This window comes from Phycodurus eques, chromosome 21, assembly GCF_024500275.1.
Source record: "Phycodurus eques isolate BA_2022a chromosome 21, UOR_Pequ_1.1, whole genome shotgun sequence".
Taxonomy (NCBI): Eukaryota; Metazoa; Chordata; class Actinopteri; order Syngnathiformes; family Syngnathidae; genus Phycodurus; species Phycodurus eques.
Window position 1 is genome coordinate 3219625 of NC_084545.1, and position 20360 is coordinate 3239984.

Below are 20360 nucleotides of genomic sequence, written 5' to 3' on the forward strand. Positions count from 1 at the left end.
CATGTATTGACAATTTATTTGGCAAATTCAAGCACAAGTATTTCAGCTAAACGTTTACTGGCTATTAGGCAAGCGGGAGCTGGTTAATTGAGCTTTAAACTCATTAGCAAGCCTCATATTAACAGTTTCTATAATACGGCTACTTGCGGAATTTTTCATCCCGAGTGATTGAGAGTGACGTCATGGCCTAAAGGCGGGTAAGGGGGTGGGGGGGGGGGGGTGTCATTCACTGCTGGTGGTGGGGTACACCCAAAACGTCGCATTTAAGGACTGAGGAGTGGAGCTGGGTCGTATCGTCTCCGTTGCCTTCGCGGCTCAACGGAGCGTCGGAAACTTGTTCCAAAGAGATTTGCGGACATTTCAAGCCACCATGAAGAAGTCTTGCATCCGCGTCCTTCCGCTCGTCGTCCTTTTAACATGCGCCCAAGTTGCAAAAGGAACACCCTTCCCACACGGGGGCGCCCACTCCACCGCCGAAATGCGCCAAAGAAACAAGTAAGTTTTGAAAGACTTTTTTTTTTTTTTTATGGCGCGTAAAAGGTGAGCATCCATCGCGAAGCCAGGCGTGACTAATCGAGCGTTTGACGCTGCAGAAACTGGTGCGCACACGTCGTGCACAAGAACGTCAGCTGCGCCGTGGTGGCGGGCTCGGAGAGCTTTGCGCAGCCGGAGTTTCTGCCTTGCCGCCTGGAGATGAACAACTGTGCACCACGAGTCATGTAAGCACCAATTGCAATGATTCAAAATGATTTATGTGATGTGATTATCACGTTGTTGCATGCATGGGGGCTGCAACGCTATTATTATGTTGTAGGAATAGAATGGATCAACAGTACCTTCTGCCATCTCGTGGAGGAGCATTTCATTGTGAAGCCTGTCACTATATATCACTGGCATAGATAGATGACCAAAGACAGATTATTTGGAGTCAATCATTTTTCAACCAATACAGTGAAATGTGACATAAACTGAGCAAAACTGGGAAAATGACTATTCTTTCAACAGCAAAATATGTAATGCCACACTTGTGCTGGTGTAGCTCATAAAGTAATAAAGTTGTCACAGATGATTATTTTAACATTTTTGTCCTAACAGTTATTACTGCAATTGCATTTTTTCTTTTTCACTTTATGAGCAATATGTTTTTGTGAACGCAATATAAATGGATTAATTGGCTCCGTTGTCGCGGGCTTGCCGCTATTTCCCTTGGTTTCTGATTTTGAATTTCAAATGCCGTCCCACTACGGACCACCTCCAAGTTTTGATATGCCGTATTACGTGAGGTCAGGTTTAGATGCGTGCACCCCGTTTAACCCACGGATGGCCTGAAACAGGGGCTTCGGCGGCCAAATGATGAACCTGCGGTGCTTATTTGGTTAATTCCCCGCTAGGAGTTTCTTTAAGCCCCTGGAATTCGTCCAAAATTGCAGCTTCGAAACAAAGTGAAAGTTGTGCATGGTGACTTGAGACTTGTTTGTGCATCCTGTTATGAAAAACATGTCCGCGTAATTTTGTGTCAATCTGTGAAACTGGTCTCGGGGGCTAATCTTTTTACACGGCGCAAGCTCAAACTTTGACACCATGCTCTGCCCAGCTTCGCAATTTAGCATTGCCCGTCTGTATCGAGTATACTTGCTTCCCCAGCCGATTTCTCATGGTGAAGCCTCAAAATTATCATTCTGAGGGGGCTTATTCGCATGAATTCCGTAGTAGTTCATCAAGACCTGGAATTTGCCCAAAATGGTGGACTTCCTCTTCGAATTCTGGTATGGGTCCTTGAGAATTTCCCCCCACATGAACGTACAGTACTTAACCGACGATGTGTTTCCTAGATATCGCACGCACTTCAGGCCCACATACAAGTTGGACTACAAGACGGTGACGGAGCTGCAGTGGAGGTGCTGCCCAGGCTTCCAGGGCCACGACTGCATGGAGGTGAAAAGCAGCAACAAGCCGCTCGAGCGAAGCCCAGAGAATCAGACCCCGTTTGCTTCTGGACGCATTCCAACCGAGCGGACGGACCACCAGGGGGCCCCCCGTGGGAACCATCCGTGGCGAGATCCCGGTGGTGCGCCCCGCCTAGAGGATGAGGTTCAGCAGCTCTCCCAGATGGTACTGGACATGCAGGCCAGGATAACCGACTTGTCCTCCAACATGAGGCTGGACTCGCAGGAGGACGCAAGCAAGATCCTTCGTGTGCTGTTGGACCAGATGGGGGAACTCAGCCAGCCCGCCAGCGCTAGAGGTGCCGAGACCAGGACGGTGGACTTGTTCAACGTGGATGAGCTCATGAACAAGATCAGCCTCCTGGAGAGCAGGGGTGACACCTGGAACCATCTGGAGGAACGGGTCAATCGGCACGACGGACAAATTCGGCATCTAATGGAGGACCCCACTGCGCCCCCCTCTGACGGCGACCTGCGGGCCTACGTGGACGAGAACATCCGCGCTTTGAGGAAAGAGCTGACGGAGGGCATGGAAATCAAGCTGGCCGACCTGAAGAACTCTTGCGACTACAAGATCATGTCCGTGCACCACGAGTGCGAAGACCAGGAGGAGCATTACCTCAGTCTGACCGAGCTCATGGACTCCAAAGAAAATGACCTCCGCCGCCAAATGCAGGAGCTGAAGACCGAGCTGGAGGAGTCGCAAACCAGAGGGCTTCCGGACTTAATTCTCGACCAACTCGAGGGACTTGTGAACTCTTCTGTGGCGGAGAAAAATCTGAAGCAAGAGCAGGGAGAAGCCTTTAAGGACTTGAAGGAGAAGCTCATTTCAATGGAAGACAGAGTCAACCGTCAAACTCCGGATGTTCTCCAAAATGAACTAAACACTCTCAGGGGCTCTTTGCAAACATTGGAGAACAGTCTACACACCTCGGACCTTGGACTCTTCAAGGCAAACGTGACGGTCTTGGAGACGAGTCAAAGGAACGCTTCGGAGAAGCTTCAAGCCGTGGAGGGTCGACTTCAAAACTTGGAGAGCCTACATGGCGGACTGAGCGATGTCAAATATCAGGCGGGCAGGCTGGAGGACCTGGGCTGTACCGGGGTCATCAGCGAAGTGAGGCAGCTGGAGGCCGAGAGGTGCCGGAAGGTCCTGAAGGACGTCGCAGAAGTGGCGAGGGAGCTCCAGATCCAGACGGGTAAACTTCAAATGCAACTTGTCGCAGGAGAGCCTGAGTCGATCCTTATACTAGACTCTTTTATAACCATAACCACCAAAATATGCCAGGTCTATACTAATTCCACCTTTTTTTCAGGTAGTACTGTACTTTAGTTTTTGTACAAAAACGTACTAATTCATGAGCTAGGTTTAGGGAGGTTAGGGTTAGGGCATTGTTCAGCCATAACATCAAACCTCTATCTTTTTTTCACATAACCCAAAGAATATTGAAGTTCTCTCCTCATTCTTTTTTTGTACAAAATCTGATTAAATCGTGCTGCAAACAGATCCAGGCTCTTGTTGGGGGTTGAGGTGGCTAGGCTTAGGGCCGTAGAATATTTGTAACATTAGCATACATGAAGACACATTTTTGTTATTTAAAAAAAAAAATTTTTTTTAAGCAACCCAAAGAATATGTCAGCACTTGACTAATTTCAACTGCTTCACTTTTACGAGCGTTCATTTTTGTGCAAAATCCACCAAAAATTGTACCCAAAAGAGAATCAATCTGTACTGTTCTAAGGCCTGGTGGCTTGGGTTAGGTCCATAATACAAGTCTATCCATAACTTTTAATAATTAAAAAAAAGAAACTTTTTGAGGTAAGCCAAAGAATAAGCCAGTTTTCTACTAAGCTTTCTCTCAATTCCAGCACCTTGTTGCATGTCTTAATCGTTAGGGTTAGGAGCATTTATGAAGACAAAAAAGCTTTTTCAAGTAACCCAAAGAACATGTTTACCCTCCAATTCTAACAATTGCGCAATTAAGCGTGGTCACGCCTCCTTAAAGACACTTCTGGCTTATTAGTGGCGGTCACGTGATGCCGCCACATCTCCCGTCATGTGGCGGCCAGATGCACCCTGGAGTCTATCAGCTCAGCAGCCCCCACCCGGGCTGCCTGCGGGGTGGGCACACAGAACGGGACAACATACTCACGGGAAACAGCAGCACATTAAAGACATACCAACATACCGAGGCGAACCCACATGTTCCATCAGCGTGCAACTTGTCCCGCCGCACCCCCCGCCGTCCCCCGGGGGGAAAAGGGTTATTTACGACAGAAGTCAGTGGAACATGTGCAAGTGTTTTACTGGTGCGCCAAACTAATCATACGAGTGACTCGCTGTGGCGACAAAAGGAAAGTTACGACAACTATAGGGATATTAAAAGGACTTTGTTCAGTCAAGAAAGTGCATGAGATGCTGCGGTGTTTTGTTAGTGTCGTGGTGACAGGCTACTGTTTTTTTTTTTTTTGATGATCATCTAAAATGTTGAAATTCTGTGAAAATAGAAGTGGGGATGCTTTGTTGGAGGACAAAAAATAGAGGTAAAAGAGATGGGAATGAAAAAAAAAAAAAGGTCAGAAAATTACCTGGAGAAAATTGCGAATTGTGAAGTCATAAAAAAAGAAAGTCATAAAATAATACCAAAAAAAAAGTCATAAATGACTTGGAAAAATAAAGAAAGAAATAATAATAATAAATAAAGAATAAAGTTGTGAGTGACCAAAAAGGTCTCAAAATGATGTTGTCACTATTGTGTGAAAAAGGATTGGGATTTAACACACAGAAAAGGGCAAGAGGATTATTATTATTTTTTTTTTAATGTGCAAGAAAATATTATTCCTCGTAATGTTCCGCCTTTTTGGGGTACTGTGTCATTCGTTCTAGTGGTCCCGATGTGCTTTTATGGCTTTCTTTTTGAGTTTGTTGATGTTTTCTAGCTAATATGTGCAGAAATCTGTGTAAACACAATTTTTAGAAATTACACAATAGGCCTCTTTAGTCAAAACAGTGTATGATATGCTGCTTGTGTCAGCAGGTAGCTTTTATTATCATTTCATTAAAGCTGTATTTTCTAAATTGATTTTAACGTAAAAAAACAAACAAACAAAAATCAGTGTAAATAAAACTAGAGGTGCTATTCTGTCAAAATAAGATTCTTATTCCCCATAGTGCACGATTGGCTGCTCAGAAAGAAGAAAAAGGTGACAGTGATGTACAGTGCACTTTGTGCCTTAAAAAGACCTGCAGGCTATTATGTTCTTGTCCCGTCTTGCCAACGGTTCACGGGGGTTATCACGCTCGACCGCGTTATCTCCAGCACGGCGACCACTTTAGCCACTGAGGCAGCAAACGTATGACCTTCTTATCAGGTGGCCCAACAACGACGCGCCGTGTTGCTTGGGCTGAACTGCGCGAGCTCGGCTACAATTTAGTAGAATTTTGTACAAAAAATATTTGTTCAAAATTAGTATAAACCTGACGTATTCTTACTTCTCTCGAGAGAATTGAAATGTTCTTTGGGTTATTCGAAAAAGATTTGATGTTATGGATATGCTATGCCCTAACCTGCAACCCTTAGCAACCCTTTTGTTCAATAAGTAAGGCGGTGGAATAAGTAGAAAGCCTAATCATCTTTTGGGTGGCCTGAAAAACCGTTGTCCGAAAGTTTCAATGACAGCAATGCCAATGCCATTTTAGTTGAAATTTATACCCAAAAAAATTCAGTGGAATAAGTAGAGCCTTTTGATTTCGATTTCTAATGTATCTGACATACAAACGACAGACAGATAGATTAAAAATCCTACTAAATTGTGCTCAGTTCATTCATTTTTGTACAAAATTCTACTAAATTCACAATGCCCAGTCTCTTAATGAATTCCTTTTTTTCCCACAAGTGATGTGACTTATCATAAAGATTTGGAAATAATGGCAATTTTTTATTTTTTATTTTGGGCCATTGTTGTAATCTTTTCATATAAGAGCCACAAGCTAAACAGGAAGTTTTGCTTAGCGTAAAGTAGGTTTTTCTTTCCATCCCATTACGGGGGCCCCCTTATTTCAAGGATAACAACACAGCAAACACATGAGACCCCCTCGGGACCCTCTTGGCTCTCCAGAAGAGAAGAGATGCACTCGGCCGTGGAAGCTCAAACGCGTGACCGGGGTGGGGGGGTTAAAATGCCGAGATTAGCTGTGTGAAGATTTGGAGCAGCCATTTTCCAGCCTCTTGAGATAAGCTCGACGTCAATTCATCTGGAAGTAGAAATCTTGATCTTCGCATCCCAAGTCAATAAGGAGCAGGATCACACTCATTACAAGTGCATTCATTTTTTTGTACAAAATTCTACTAAATTGTGCCCTGTATGCAAAAAAAACAACATCAAACTGACCTAGAAAAGCTTTGACTTTATCAGAAAGGTTCGACAAAGGCAGTTTAGTCAGTTTATTAGAAATGTGTACCAAAAAAAGAATTTTTTTTTGGGGGGGTTGCCTGAAAAATGATTAATTGTGTACAAAATCCTACTAAATTTGCAATGTTTAATTCAGGTAAAATGACAGCTAGGTGACCTAAAAAAGCTTCTTTTTTCATAATGACTGGCAGAAATGTTCTACAAAAACCAGTGCCCCACCTTTTGTACAAAACTGTACTAAAACAGCATTAAGTGCTATTGTTGGCGGATAGTGTTTGGGTCGTAGTGTATTTGTAAGAGTCATAAAACCAAGGGCAATAAAACAGCAACGAAAAAGAAAATGGCAGCTCTCTATTAAAGCCTTTGCCTTACTTTTTGTAGAAAATTCTACGAAAATAACATGCAGCACTATTTTTGTGTCTGGTTAGGGCCATAATATATTCATAGCATGCATTAAGACGAAAAGCCTTTTCAAGTGACCCAAAGAATATGTCAGTTCTTGACTAATTTCAAGCGCATTACAGTTTTTTGTTTTTAATTATTATTGAAGAAAATGTCAGTTCTTGTCGCCCCTGCACTCTAGTAATCAGTCATTTTGAAATTAAAACCATGAACATTTGATGAAATCTGACAACATTTTCCTGTGAGAAAAGAACAGAATGTTGAGCGAACAAACAAGTCTTACCAAAGAGGCTGTGTTGTGTTTGTTTGGAAAAACAAAATCAAAGGGAGGTTGTATTTTCACTCGGCCTCGCCGTCAGTCACGGGAAGCGGCGCTGATTGAACACACATGCTCCGATTTTCTAATGGCCCCCACTCGTGTTGAGCAATGCCTTTTGGCTTTCACACACGCATCACGCCTCGCCGCTTACACGGGCCTGTTGCTGTTTATACATACAGTATCGTAGTGAGTCATCACCTCTTGGCGCAATTTAGTAGGCTTTTGGACAAAAAGTAATGCAGTTGAGACCAGTCGAGAGCTGACATACTGAAGTTACTTGAAAATTATTTAGATTGGATGTTATCAATATACTGTGCCCTGGCCCTAAACCTCTCGTCCTTGTTCTTAGCATGATTTAGTAGAATTTTGTACAAAAAGTAAGGCTCTGGCTTTCGTAGAGAACTGCCATTTTCCTTCTGTTTTATTGTTTTGGGCTTGATGAATGTCAAAAATATACTCATTCTAGCCACCTACTGTAGCTTGATGCGGTTCTCAGTATAATTTAGTAGCATTTTCCACACACAAAAAAAGAATGGCTGTGTGTGCTTTCACATAGCCGTACGAACAATTAGATGACACAAGCGACTCGGAAAAAGCTGGATGACTCTAGGACTGAAACGATTAATCGAAAAGCTTGAATAACACGATTTTCGAAAAGTCAAAGCAAAAGCTTTGCCCCACCTTTCAAGGCCACGCACACACAAAGTCGCAGATATTATAGTGCGGAACGTGAGGATGGTGACCCCCCAGTGGACAACAATAATACCTGCACCTCACATGCACATTTTGTTGTTTAACAATGTAGAAACATACCGCATTGTATTTTTATCTGATTACTCAATGAATCGATTCTAAAAATAATCGGTAGCGGCAGTGCTACATAAATCCCGGCTTGTCCAGGGTAAAAGAGGCTTTTTATGTCCTCGACAGGCGTGACGGTGGGAGCGGGACCTCCTCTGTCGGTACCTCCGAGCCCCGTGGACACGCCTCCTCAGACGCCTTCGGCCACGGAGACGGGCGAGGCGGGAGGAGCCCCGGGTAGGAGGACGTTGTCGACCAAGCTTCCCAAAGGGACGCATGGCAGCACGGCGCGCGTGCTCGGCTTCGCCGGCGCGCCAGGTAAGTTTACCAGAACAGGCGGCTGCAGATCAGATGTCTTTGTCTTGAGATGTGGTGAAGCAGCATGTGGCTCGGCGCTTTGTGTTTATTGTTTCTCATCTGTGTTCTATTACAAAGCTTCACCGGTAAACCTCGTTGAGCCCCTACCCTACAAACTTCCGTCCGTCGCAGGTAAGTCATTTTTGGCGGGCTGTAATTGAAATGCTCTCAATTTCGCCGGATTTTCTTGTGAGTGAAGCAGATGCAGCGGCACGGCACAAACAGGACAAGATCTCCTTCTCCGCCGGCCTCGCTCTGCCACCGATTCACAGCAAGGTGGGCGTCGTCCGCTTCGACACGGTGCTGGTCAATGATGGAGGCCACTACGACCCAAGCACAGGTAGGCAAAGCAAATAACCAAAATAGACGACTTCCTGTTAAATTTCCGGCATGGTTCCTTGAGACTTTTAGGTGGGTCCAATCATGAGAGACATTTCCACCCAATTTCGTGTCGGCGTGTGAAACTGGTGGCGGGGCTAATTTTTTCGAACTTCTCCGTTGGCACAACTGAACGTTACCTTTAAGTAACCGCAGAGTGCAATAGGATAGGGTGCCAAAAAACTGGTATACAAGGGATTACTTATCTTGGTAGTCTAATATGGTTTGTAGAGATGGTGGTGGAGGAAAAACCAAAAAACTGGTTCAGAAGTGATTTGTTCTCCTGGTACCCTGAACAACTTTTGACATTGGAAACTGGGTAACCCAACCAAACTGGACCTGAATGTACTGCTTAGTGAATACTATGGGGGACAGCAGTACAGTAGCTAAGGACTTGGCTTTTGGCACCATAACAAAAGGGTGCCAAAAGTGGGTACAGTGCAGATGTGTTTGGGGACCCACCACAACTTTTGACGATGAAAACTGGGTTACCCAACCAAACTGGACCTAAATATATTGCTTGGTGTACACCTGGGGAGTGGGAGCAGTAGTTCGGGACTTGGCCTTAGGTACCTAAATGCAAAGGTACCCTTGTTTAGGTAGTCAGCTTCCTCTACCACCCCAAAATTTGGTGCCAGAATGTTCTGGACCCCAAAAAGTGGTATTATTTCGCAATTTTTGGTAAAACGATTTCGTGAACCAAATGCTAGTGCTTAGTGGGAAAGCTCTGTGACTCCACTAATCAGGATCTATGTGCTGCCAGGCCTCTTCACGGCCCCAGTGGACGGCCGCTACCTGCTGAGCGCCGTGCTCGCCGCCCAACCCGGCACCAAGATGGAGGCGGTCCTGTCGGTGGACCAGCGCGTCGTCCACAGGTTCGACTCCAGAGGGGGGGCGGCCCGCGAGCCGTTCCCCGGTCTCTGCCCCCCCGCCTCGGTCACCCTGGTGGTGTCCATGAGGCGAGGCGAGCGGGCGGCACTGTCGCTGACGGCGGGGGAACTCGCCTCCGCCCACACCCTGTCGTCCTTCAGCGGCGTCCTGCTATACCCGTCTCGTCGGTAGCCATGTCCATCTCTCACGTAGGAGCTGGAAAAGACTAAAAGGTGAAAAAAATGACATTCGTTATGAAGGGAACAGTGGAAAGGTAACAAAACTAGTGACCCATACCACTCACTATTTGGCACCCTTCAATCATAGGGGTAGTTTATCACTGAGTGACATAGGCCACTTTTTGGCACCCTTGAAACGGTTGAAGCGTAACAAATCAAAACAAAAACCATCAATCCTGGTGGAAGGGTACGAAAATGAGAGCGTCATACCACTTTTTGGCATTCTTCACTCTGGGAGGGTAACAAAATAAGTGATCCGTACCACTTTTAGCACAATGCAACCACACTGAAAGCGTACCTAAATACCAATTTTTGGCACCTATCACCCACAGTGAAAGATTACAAAAAGAAGTGATCCACTCCTTTTTGTAACTTTTAATTGGTACCAATAAGAAGGTATCAAAATGAGTCATACATACCACTTTTTCATTCATTTCATACAATTGATACCATTTTTGGCACCCACAACACCATTGGGGAGTTACCAAAATGAGTGATGCATACCACGTTTTGATACCCTTGAACTACAGTGAATTAGTGCCAGAATAAGTGACACATACCACTATTTGGGACCCTTCAACTGGAGTGGTTTCCCAAATAAGTGTTCCGTATTACTTTTTGGCACCCTTCACACTGGAAAGGTACAAAAATGAGTGATAGGGTCCACTTTTTTGGCAAACCCTCATCCAGTAATCCATGTCATTTCTGGCACCCTTCAACCACAGTGGTACAAAATAAGTGATCCATGCCAATTTAGTTTGTTGTTGTATTTTTGAATTCGCATTTATGAAAATAAATATTTTGTTCCTCAACATTGAAGTTACAATAATTGATTTGACTTTATGGGTGTATATCTATTTACTCTGTAATAATGGGTCTCAGCAGAGGCCGAATCACCAGCTCAGTTAGTTTTCAGTGACAACAGCGACCTCTGCTGCTCACAAGAGGAATAACAGGACAGATTCATTTTCTCCTTTTCTCTTCATGTCCAGGCATCAGGTAATATGCACACACGTATAGCCCAATTTATTCTTAATTATATTAGATAAAGACAAAACATATATATGAACGTTTTGAAAATGTAATGTACATTTAAAAAAAAAATCAAAAAAGTAATCAAGCATTTGTTTTATTAAACTCAATGGATTTCATTTAATTACATTTAATTATGTATCAAATTACATAAAAAATTATGAAAACAAATAACTTTGGTAAACATGTTTTGTGCCTTTGTTAAAGCAGCATTCAAGTGAACTGACCCACTGACTGATTTATCCATCCGCCCATGTAAACTTAACACAACACACATACATAGTTCATAATTAAAAATGTCACCACCCAAAACATTTCGAAACCTCACATTGCTCTCACGTACAACCAAACACGACATCATCCACTTTAAAAATACTTAAACAAGAACACACGCAAAGAATGTCCCTTTCACCGAAAGAATTTGTCACATACAATGTGTACGTCGCCGTGCATTTGTCATCATAAACTTGATGAAATGAGCAGTAAAATGATCGATCAAAAAAATGTAAAAAATCTGCGAATAGGCATACATGAGTAATGCGTCAAAGCAGGTCCTCCAAGCAGGCGTGCGTGACGGGCTGCCTCCAGTAGGAGAAGGCGCTAAAGTCGGGGCAGCAGAAGGCGGCGGCGTGCTGCCGGCTACGCAACGGGAACACGTGCTCCACCAGCTCGCTCAGACGCGTGTATCTGACCACCAAAATAAAAGATACATCTTTTAGAGTGGAGACTCTCACAGTGTGGTATGTGAAGAATCACTGGATTAAATCCGTAAATTCTGCAAAATGAAAACTTTTTGTTAAACCAGTACAGTTCAGTAGCGTTTTAAGTACAGCTCCGTATTTTTTTTAGGTAGTACTTAGTGTAAAAACTTTGAGGACCAGTATAACTGTGACGTCTTTATGGGGCACTCACGACGTTTTGTTGCCTTTGACCTGCTCCAGAATCAGCTCACCCTTTGGGTTCACGGTGAAGATGCGGCACGCCGACACGCCCGCCAGACGGTAAGCCAACACGTCCTGGAAACGCCACAGGAAGTTGGAAGAACACGGTGGGGATTTCACAATGAAAAGCGCAGGAAGCACTCACGCTCTCTCTGTTGCCAAAGGCGGCGTAGAAGGGATGCATGCTGGGAGAGAAGAGCTTCCTGATGTCGGAGAGGCATTCCACTTTGAACTTCTCGGGTTTCTTTTCGATCATCTGTCTAAGACGAGTGACACGTCAAGTCGTGACTGACAAGTCGCAGCAGATGACATCAAGTCACAACATGACATCAATTCATAACATATGATATAGTCAAGTCAAATCATGACATCGTCAAGTCAACATATGAAATCAAACCCTGGAGAAGCCGGGACATTATCAAGCCATGACATGACATCAACCTTATAAGTCATAACATACGACTGCATCAAGCCACAAGACGACATCATCATCAGGTCACAATGTGACATCGTCATAACATATGATATCTTCAAGTCACAGCATTACATTAAATCAGCATGACAAGTCATAACAAGACTGCATAAAGTCACAACATGACATTTCAAGTCACAACATGACACTAAGTCATAATGACATCAAGTCATAATATGACATCAAGTAAGACCATAAAATGAAGTCATGACATCATCAAGTCATAAACATATGACATCAAGTGATAAGATGACATAAAGTCGCAACATGACATCAAATGTTCACATATGACATCATCACGTCAAACATAACATCAAGCAATAGCCTATCCATCAAGTCATTCCATTATATTGTCAAGTCACATGACATCAAGTCATCATGACAAGTACAACAACATACGACAGCATCAAGTCATAACATGACATCGTCAAGTCTTAAAATGACATCAAGTCACCACATATGACCTCACCAAGGCACCGCATATGACATCACCAAGTCACCGCAAGTGACATGATTGAACGAGGTGGTAGCTGTACCTGTGGAAGGCTGAGAAGAGGCTGCTGGGTGCCAGCATGAGCGGTCCTCTCGGCAGCAGCGTGCCCCCGTCGTTGACCTTCTGCAGGTACCCTCGCGTCATGTCCGCCATGCCGATGGCCCGCGCCGAACAGTACAGGAACTTGTAACCATTCCTGACACAACAGGGGACCCAAATAAATGAACCATACCACTTTTTGGGGCACTCTGCAACCACAGAGGAAGGGTACCAAAATGAGCGAGTGCACTTACTGGTGCACCGAGTGGTAGAGCTTGGCGATTCCTTCGTGCGTCCAGTCTTTCCCGAGCCGAGGCAAGATGTGACCAAACACGTCCGACCTGCGTTGACAAAAACACTTAGAAAAAAGAAGAAGCGCTACAAAGTCCTGAAGAAGAAAAGGAGGAGGATTGCGGTACTTGGTGATGGTGCCGTCGATGTCCGAGATGACGACCTGGTCGTTCCAGTCCCACAGGTAGATGGTGCCCTGGCAGCGACACGTTCCCTGGTACTGAGTGGTGATGCTGAACGTCACGTCGTTGGGACCCTCCCTCAGCTTCAGACCCTCCTGCGCGTACGTATGAAATGTTAACGTTTTTTTCTTTTCAAGCGTGACGTGATGATCAGGTCTTACGATCTGCTCCGACGACAGGCGCAGGGACTTCCTGTAGGCGGGACCGGGAGCTTCCGTCTGAACGCGCTCAGGCGGCGTCCGGCCGGTAATCACGGCGTTGAGGTCTTTGGTTTCATCGTCACTCGACCACTCCGAGGTTTTCTGTCTGAAAAAACACTCAGCATTTTTTTCCCGTCGACCAGGGGCAGGAGAGCTCATCTGCCTTATTCAACACTAACTTTTTGCATTTTTCTACGCTTTTTTTTTTTAAATTTAAATGTAACATATTCATACAGATATACCCATGCACAAAAGTATTATTTCACAACAATAACATTATATAGTAAGAAGAACACTACATTTTGGTTTTACGTACAGCGGCAGATACTGTATATTTGGGTTAGAGTTAGAATAAATTGGAAATATATGCTTGTTTCTAGACACCAAACATTTGTGAGTTTGTCCAATATTTTCTATTTATAATGGCATATAATATGTTCCATTTCACATACAAAATATATTACTCGGCATACATTTATAAAATAAATATTTTTGAATGTTTTTTTTGTTCAATCTTATTTTGGAATAAATACTTATCGTGAAAAATTTACAACTTTTTTTTTTTTTTTGAATTTAAAAAAATTAAATAAAAAAAATATCTGGAAAAAATTGGAAAGCTTGTCTCTGGACAAAAAGAATTTGTGAGTTTTGAAGTGTGCATTTCTTAACATTACTATAATATTTATTTAGAATGATATATCATGGTAATATTTCAGTTCATCTTTTTTCTTCACGTACTGTCTCGGGAAATCCAGCTGGTTCTAGGACCTAATGGAACTTTTGGTTTAAGACTCACTGTGCTTTAGGGCCTGTGTTGAGAGCTGAATTCTCATTGGTCAAACTCTCCTGTCGCTCCAGCTTGCTCTCAGCGGATAGCTGAACACAACATGCAAAGGAGGCTATATCACACAGGTGTATAAATTATATTATCATAATACATTTACAATGCAAAAATAGGGAGGAAACAAAGGAAAATGTTTCACTACCTGCTTCACGCTGCTCTTTCTCCAGAACCACCATCGCCCAGACTTCTTGGGCATCCTGTCCTTCACCCAGGCTTCTTCTGTGGCCTGTGTGAGTTTAGATCATTCACATAATATATGCAGGTCGTGACACTCTGGTGAATCTTGTGAGACTTCAAAAAATCTTGTGAGACTGGAAAATCTCAAGAGATTTTTACAAAGTTTGAGAGTTGAGTAAATCTCGTTAGACTTTGTCAAGAAAGTCATGAAAGTTTTGGAGAAATCTTGTGAAACATCAGAGAATCTCCTGAGACTTTGGCTAATCTCATTAGTCTCCTGCAAATCTCATGAGACTTTGTCGAATGTTTTTTAGATGTTGGCAAATCTCATGAGACTCCAACAAATCTTGTAAGACTTTGAAGAATCTCACGAGAACATGGCGAAACCTGTGAGACTTTGTCAAATCTCAAAATACTTCTCAGATCTCGTGAGCCTGGCAAATCTTATGAGATTTTGGCAAATCGCACGACTCCAGCGAATCTTGTGAGCCTTCAACAAATCTCGTGAGACGCATGCTAATCGTGGGAGACTTCTTGGCCAATTTGCAGACAAATCATCAGACTTCTTGACAAATCACATAAGACTGTGTCAAATCCCATTAGACCTTAGCAAATCTTGTGCCATTAGCAAATCTCGTAAAACTTCTTTCTCAAATCCTGTTAAACATAATGTAGAGTATTGGATCATAGAGCAAGTCACCTTTGGGAGGTTCTTCTGGAACGCCTGCATACTTAGGATGAGTGGCGCCGCCAGAGTCCAGTTGTAATATCTGTGCAATAATGTGTGACAGATAAAACTACAATGAAAATGACAGAAAAATGAACAGATAAAGAATATTACATCAAGAAAACATTCATTTAAAAACAAAAAAAGATGTAGGATCACCTGTGTCCAATCCGAACCACCAAATTGGGATTATCGATAATTGCAGGGTTTTCTGCAAACTCATGATAGCTGATGATGTACTCCAGGAATGTTTCTGCATGAAATAGAACATAAAAATCTATTTGTTGTATTCTATTGTCGTAGCGTAGGCGGCGCCAGTATTGCTCATTACCGCTGTCGATCTCAGAGTCGTCGCCCCCGCCGCCACCGCAGAGCGATAGCGTGACGTCGGGCAAGTCGGAGGCCGGGTCAGAAAGACATTCGGTGCCGCTGTCTCCGAGACTCCCACCGCCGCTGCTGCTGCCGCCCACCGAATGGGGCGACTGCGAACCTGAGCGCGTACCCCCGACTGCCGTAGACTCCGCCCAGGGCCTCGCAACCTGACCCGATTCGCTGTAGACACAAGTGGACATTTTTTTTAAATCAGCAGAGACGTTATCATACATACAAAGGGAGGAATTATTCTATAGAAGTTCTGATAACATTTTATTTACCAAACAGTATTGTATGTATTTTCTTAATTCACAAGCATTTATTTAATCAATGTTTTTGAATTTGTCATCATTTATTTAATTTACATTTATCATTGTTAAACTAACATATTTTGTCATATATTTAAGTGATATATAATTTAATCAACATTTAATAATTTCATGCATATATTTCATTCTTTATTTGTATTTACTTAATATATTATTGGAACATGATTTATTTTATGTATTTATTATATCATAATTTAGTTAATGAATCATCCATCCATCCATTTTCCATACCGCTTCTCCTCACTAGGGTCGCGGGCGTGCTGGAGCCTATCCCAGCTGTCATCGGGCTAGGAGGCGGGGTACACCACCCTGAACCGGTTGCCAGCCAATCGCAGGGCACATACAAACAGACAACTATTCGCACTCACATTCACACCAAGGGGCAATTTAGAGACGTCAATTAACCTACCATGCACGTTTTTTGGGATGTGGGAGGAAACCGGCGTGCCCGGAGAAAACCCACGCAGGCACGGGGAGAACATGCAAACTCCACAACTCCAATAGCATGTAGCCAAAAGCATAAATAGCTAACAGGGAAAGAGAGAAGATAGCTTCCTTTTCCCTCTCTTCAACGGCTAAGTGATTTTACTTACTTTCTCGTTTATTTTAACCTTTATTTTTAAACGAGATTAGCTATGTTGGTATGTCAGGGTTACCTCTTGGGGAAGTAGAGCGCCACGACATCGGGCGTGAGTGCGTTCAGGTCATCCAGGTAGATGTCTTCTGGCCCCTGATGTTGACTCCTCTTCCTCACACCTCGGTAAAGGAAAGCAGCAGTGTCGTGAGTTTCTTTCACTTCCTGTTCGTCTTCTCGTGTGTGCCACATCCTTCCTGTGTTCTTTTTCTCTCGCTCACACCAGTTTGTATTCAGAGATGCAAAACGGAGCTAAAATGGTTTGAAGTGGTTGCGAGACTTTGACAAATCTCTTTTCGGATTCTGATCTAACAAGATTTACTTTTTGAGAATCTTATTAGACGATATAAATAATCTCGTGAGCCTCCGGCAAATCTCGTCAAATTTTGTGAGCTATCTCAGCAAATCTCGTGAGACCTCCCTGCGAATTCTGTGAAACCTCTCCTGTGAGACTTTTCGAATAATGTGGGATTTTTTTTTTTTTTTTTGCGAATCTTATGAGATGCAAATTTCTTGAGACAGTGCGGAATCTAATGACACTCTGGCAAATCTGGTGATACTTTGCTAAATCTCATGAGACTTTGGTAAATCACATGAGATTTGTCAGCAAATCTCGTTGGAATTAAAACCACATAAGAATCTGGTATATTTTGTAAGACTGGAAAATTACAACAGACTTCGGCAAATTTCATGACACTTTGGCAGATCTAGTAAAATCTCATGAGACTGTTTGGTTTATCTCGTGAGACCTTGGAAAATTTCACGCGATTTCTCTACAAATCTCATGAGACTCTTTGACTGATCTAGTGAGACTCCAGCTAATGTAATGAGAATCTGATCAATTTTGTGAGACAATTTAGGCTTACCTCGTCTCTTTACAGCAATCTCTGCAGACTTCGTATCCGACTCCCTGCAGCTGGGCGGGGAAGACGTCCACTTGGTCTTGTGAGTAGCTTTCCCACCGAGGTCTGAGGTTCTCGGTTCGGCATTTTGAGGTTGGGGTTTGACAATGCCGCAGAGAAGATCTTCGGCTCGCTCCTCCGGGCCGGAGATGACCCTGAAATGTGTGCTCTCTGAGGGGGTGATGGTCAGCGCCTTCAGTCCGGACCTTTCCTTTTTGCTCACCTGCTTGAAGGAATATCCTGTGAGACTTTGGCGTCTTGTGAAACTTCAGCAAATGAGACTCCAGCAAATCTTCTTGGACTTTGGCAAATCTCAAGAGATTTCCCCCCTTCAATCGTTGGTATTGTTTTGTTCAGCAACAGATGTTTATTCGTCTTACCCTGGTAGATTCCGGGAACTCGCCCCAGCTCCACTGCATGTGGGCGTCGGCTCTGAGCATACTGTCTGTTGTCTTCACCATCAACTCTGAGTCGCTGTTGGGCGACGCTGGCTCAAGCTCAGACATCACCCTGCTAGATGCCAGGAGAGCACGGAGTGGCCCAACCCGTTCTCTTTGTGTTGCATTCATGGACAGAATTATGGACTTACTCAGTGTAGGGGGACCAGTCGCCGTCAGAGAAAGGGTAGCTGTCCCACTCGAGGCCGGTGGCTGGGGAATGTCGCAAGTGAGCCGTGTTTTCGTTCATTGTCGAAGATACCCTGAAAAAAAGAACATTCATTTACTCTAGTGATTGCCTTCATTAGAGGTGCTGGTGGGCTGCAGCCTATTCCAGGTGAGTTTTGGCCAAGAGGCGGGGTACACGTGAGGTAAAAGTTTTAAGACATCCAAAGAGTGTGACTGACCACGTGCTATGGAAGTTTATCTCCTCATCTGAGCTGAACCCAGGAAGCTCCAGCTCGCCCCCTACTGGCTGGCTCTGGTCCTCCTTACGGGGCTCGGCTTTGTGCTTCCGGCGTCGCCGTTTCCTCTTCTTCCCCCCTGCGCCGGGACCCTCTTCCGGGGCATTTGGGGGACGACTTTGCCTGCCTTTGGGCTCTTGGTCATTGATCAGGGCGTCGTCTGTGGGGATAGGCGAGGTCGCCAGGTGTGGCGGGACCATCTCCTACAAACATTAAAAGGAATTTAGGATAAAAAGTTAGAGTCCTTGTTTTTTTTTTTCTTTCTATTTCAAAATGTCACTTACATCGTATTCTTCTGTCTCCTGGACAAAAAAAGCCTCACCGTTGTCTCCCAGCTTCATGTGCAACTCCACTGCTTCTCCATTTATTTCTATGTCAATCTGCCGAATTATAAAAACAGCTCATATTTCTTTTCTGTGGATCACATTAAAATGTATCTCTTTCACAACATGGGCCAAAAATGATACTGTGGAATGTCCCAAAAGTGGTCAAATATCTTGAGACTGTGGTAAATGTTTTGGAGTCTTCAGAGAATCTTCTGAGACTTTGGCAAATTGTGTGAGACTCCAGGAAATCTTGTGAGACTTCAGAGAATCGGGTGAGACTTTGGAAAATCTCGTGAGACCCCTGCTCATCTTGTCAGACTTTACCAAACCTACCGCAGCATATCTTGTGAGAGACTGTTTTGTTGCCACATATTCAGCATCATATATCAATTGGAGGATGCCCTGTTTAACTGCAGTCATCTCTAATTTTCCATTGGTCGGTCCCCTTCGCGGCACTCACCACTTTCTCCCTGGAGCGCAGCACTCCCAATTTTCCGAAGCGCACGTGGAAGGGGGAACAGTGGAAGGATCCGTCTGGCTGACGCACCACCACCACGTCGATGCAACCTGACAGCGTGGCCTGGTTGATGCCCTTGTACAGCTCCTTGACCGTCACCAGAACCTGGCCCGCCAGCTGGCCCACGTAGTTCATGCTGACGGCCGCCTGCCATGTATACACACATGCGCAAACACACGCACACACACACACACCAAAATATGTGAGGCTTATGACCTCTGCCAAGGAATCCCTACAGTGTGGGTCAGTGTGCAACTCGACAGTTTTTGCACATTTTCTTCTCAAGTATGTTAACATTAAATTTCCATTGAAACACATTGATTTCATTGTATGAATAAATAATGATAAATAGACAAATAATATATTTGAAAACAAAGAAGCTGTTATGGTACAGCAAGTTCCATTCATATGAATTTTATTTTTAAAACTTTTAGACGTCTGATAATTTTTTGGGGAGACTTTGACAATCTCGTGAGACTTTTCAGAATCCAGTGAGATTTGAGCGAATCTCTTGAGATGAACAACAATGATCCTGGTTCAACAACACGAACCTGACCACGACACCCGGTGGGGCGAGCAAGGCCTTAAGAAGTGTTAATCCTGTTTAGCAGATTACGAGGCAAATCTAGCTTTCCCTATTCCACGTGTTTGCCGTGCATCCAAGCGGCAAGCACGTGAGCCTCTGAGATTCAATTTCGCAGGCATCATATTAATAAATTGTTTTTAGACCATCATGCACAGTAATAAACATGCTCTGAAATAAGGAGAGGCAGTCAAGTGAGCATAGATAGATAGATAGATAGATAGATAGATAGATAGATAGATAGATAGATAGATAGATAGATAGATAGATACAATGAGGATTTCAATAGATGAATGACCTGAATGAGCATTTCAAGGACACAATGAGGGGCTCGGATTTTTAATAATTTTGTTTCGTTACGTTTTTTTTTTTGAAAGAAAATAATAATAATAATAAAATACCAACAAAAGACGTCATTACTGCTCACGCTGACATAATGACATCAACGTCGCCCGTCAGAACATTTTAGAAGACCAGAAAAGTGACAGCAAGTGTCTAGTTGGACACGAGCTCCACAAAAGCGGCAAGATATATCGTCGAAGTCATTCCGAGTGGTTTTAACAACTCCGCAGACGACAAATTAACAAGTAAAAGACGTTTAGCGACAGATAAGACTTTCCTACCTGCGTCGGGGACCACCTGCCGCCGCCTTCTCGTCCTCCTTCTCGAGTTC

The 20360-nt window shown here is 43.9% G+C and overlaps 2 protein-coding genes across 11 annotated transcripts; one reads left to right on the top strand and one right to left on the bottom strand.

Moving 5' to 3' along the window:
* The first annotated feature begins 244 nt into the window (after positions 1-244).
* Positions 245-10539, top strand: emilin2b (elastin microfibril interfacer 2b). Of its 2 annotated transcripts, XM_061666036.1 has the most exons (7): positions 245-495; positions 594-719; positions 1833-3145; positions 8011-8199; positions 8317-8370; positions 8438-8578; positions 9380-10539. In XM_061666036.1, exons 1-7 carry the CDS (start codon positions 371-373, stop codon positions 9676-9678), a joined length of 2247 nt encoding a protein of 748 aa, XP_061522020.1. In that variant the 5' UTR covers positions 245-370; the 3' UTR covers positions 9679-10539. The 2 variants fall into 2 exon arrangements, with proteins under 2 accessions (XP_061522020.1, XP_061522019.1); XM_061666035.1 differs by having other exon boundaries at positions 8011-8370.
* On the bottom strand, positions 4781-20360 carry LOC133396313 (phosphatidate phosphatase LPIN2-like). 9 transcript variants are annotated; one of them, XM_061666027.1, is made up of 21 exons: positions 20311-20360; positions 19048-19251; positions 18546-18641; positions 18205-18464; positions 17950-18060; positions 17741-17873; positions 17325-17586; positions 16481-16580; positions 15455-15675; positions 15283-15376; positions 15097-15166; positions 14362-14445; positions 14172-14251; positions 13337-13481; positions 13122-13270; positions 12957-13043; positions 12707-12859; positions 11844-11958; positions 11670-11773; positions 11288-11444; positions 4781-9712 (listed from the first exon to the last, which is right to left on the bottom strand). In XM_061666027.1, exons 2-20 carry the CDS (start codon positions 19237-19239, stop codon positions 11300-11302), a joined length of 2601 nt encoding a protein of 866 aa, XP_061522011.1. In that variant the 5' UTR covers positions 19240-19251; positions 20311-20360; the 3' UTR covers positions 4781-9712; positions 11288-11299. The 9 variants fall into 9 exon arrangements, with proteins under 9 accessions (XP_061522011.1, XP_061522014.1, XP_061522013.1 ...); XM_061666030.1 differs by lacking the exon at positions 4781-9712 and having other exon boundaries at positions 10845-11444; positions 17325-17583; positions 17741-17870; XM_061666029.1 differs by lacking the exon at positions 4781-9712 and having other exon boundaries at positions 10845-11444; positions 17741-17870.

Excerpts from the sequence above, each read along its gene's own strand:
- emilin2b (XM_061666035.1), top strand. The coding sequence starts at position 371 with ATGAAGAAGTCTTGCATCCGCGTCCTTCCGCTCGTCGTCCTTTTAACA. Across the intron at positions 496-593 it reads GAAATGCGCCAAAGAAACAA|AAACTGGTGCGCACACGTCG; the intron begins GTAAGTTTTGAA and ends TTGACGCTGCAG. Across the intron at positions 8,579-9,379 it reads CCACTACGACCCAAGCACAG|GCCTCTTCACGGCCCCAGTG; the intron begins GTAGGCAAAGCA and ends ATGTGCTGCCAG.
- LOC133396313 (XM_061666027.1), bottom strand. The coding sequence starts at position 19,239 with ATGAACTACGTGGGCCAGCTGGCGGGCCAGGTTCTGGTGACGGTCAAG. Across the intron at positions 13,482-14,171 it reads AACACAGGCCCTAAAGCACA|ACAGAAAACCTCGGAGTGGT; the intron begins GTGAGTCTTAAA and ends GTGTTTTTTCAG. Across the intron at positions 12,860-12,956 it reads CTCTACCACTCGGTGCACCA|GAATGGTTACAAGTTCCTGT; the intron begins GTAAGTGCACTC and ends CTGTTGTGTCAG.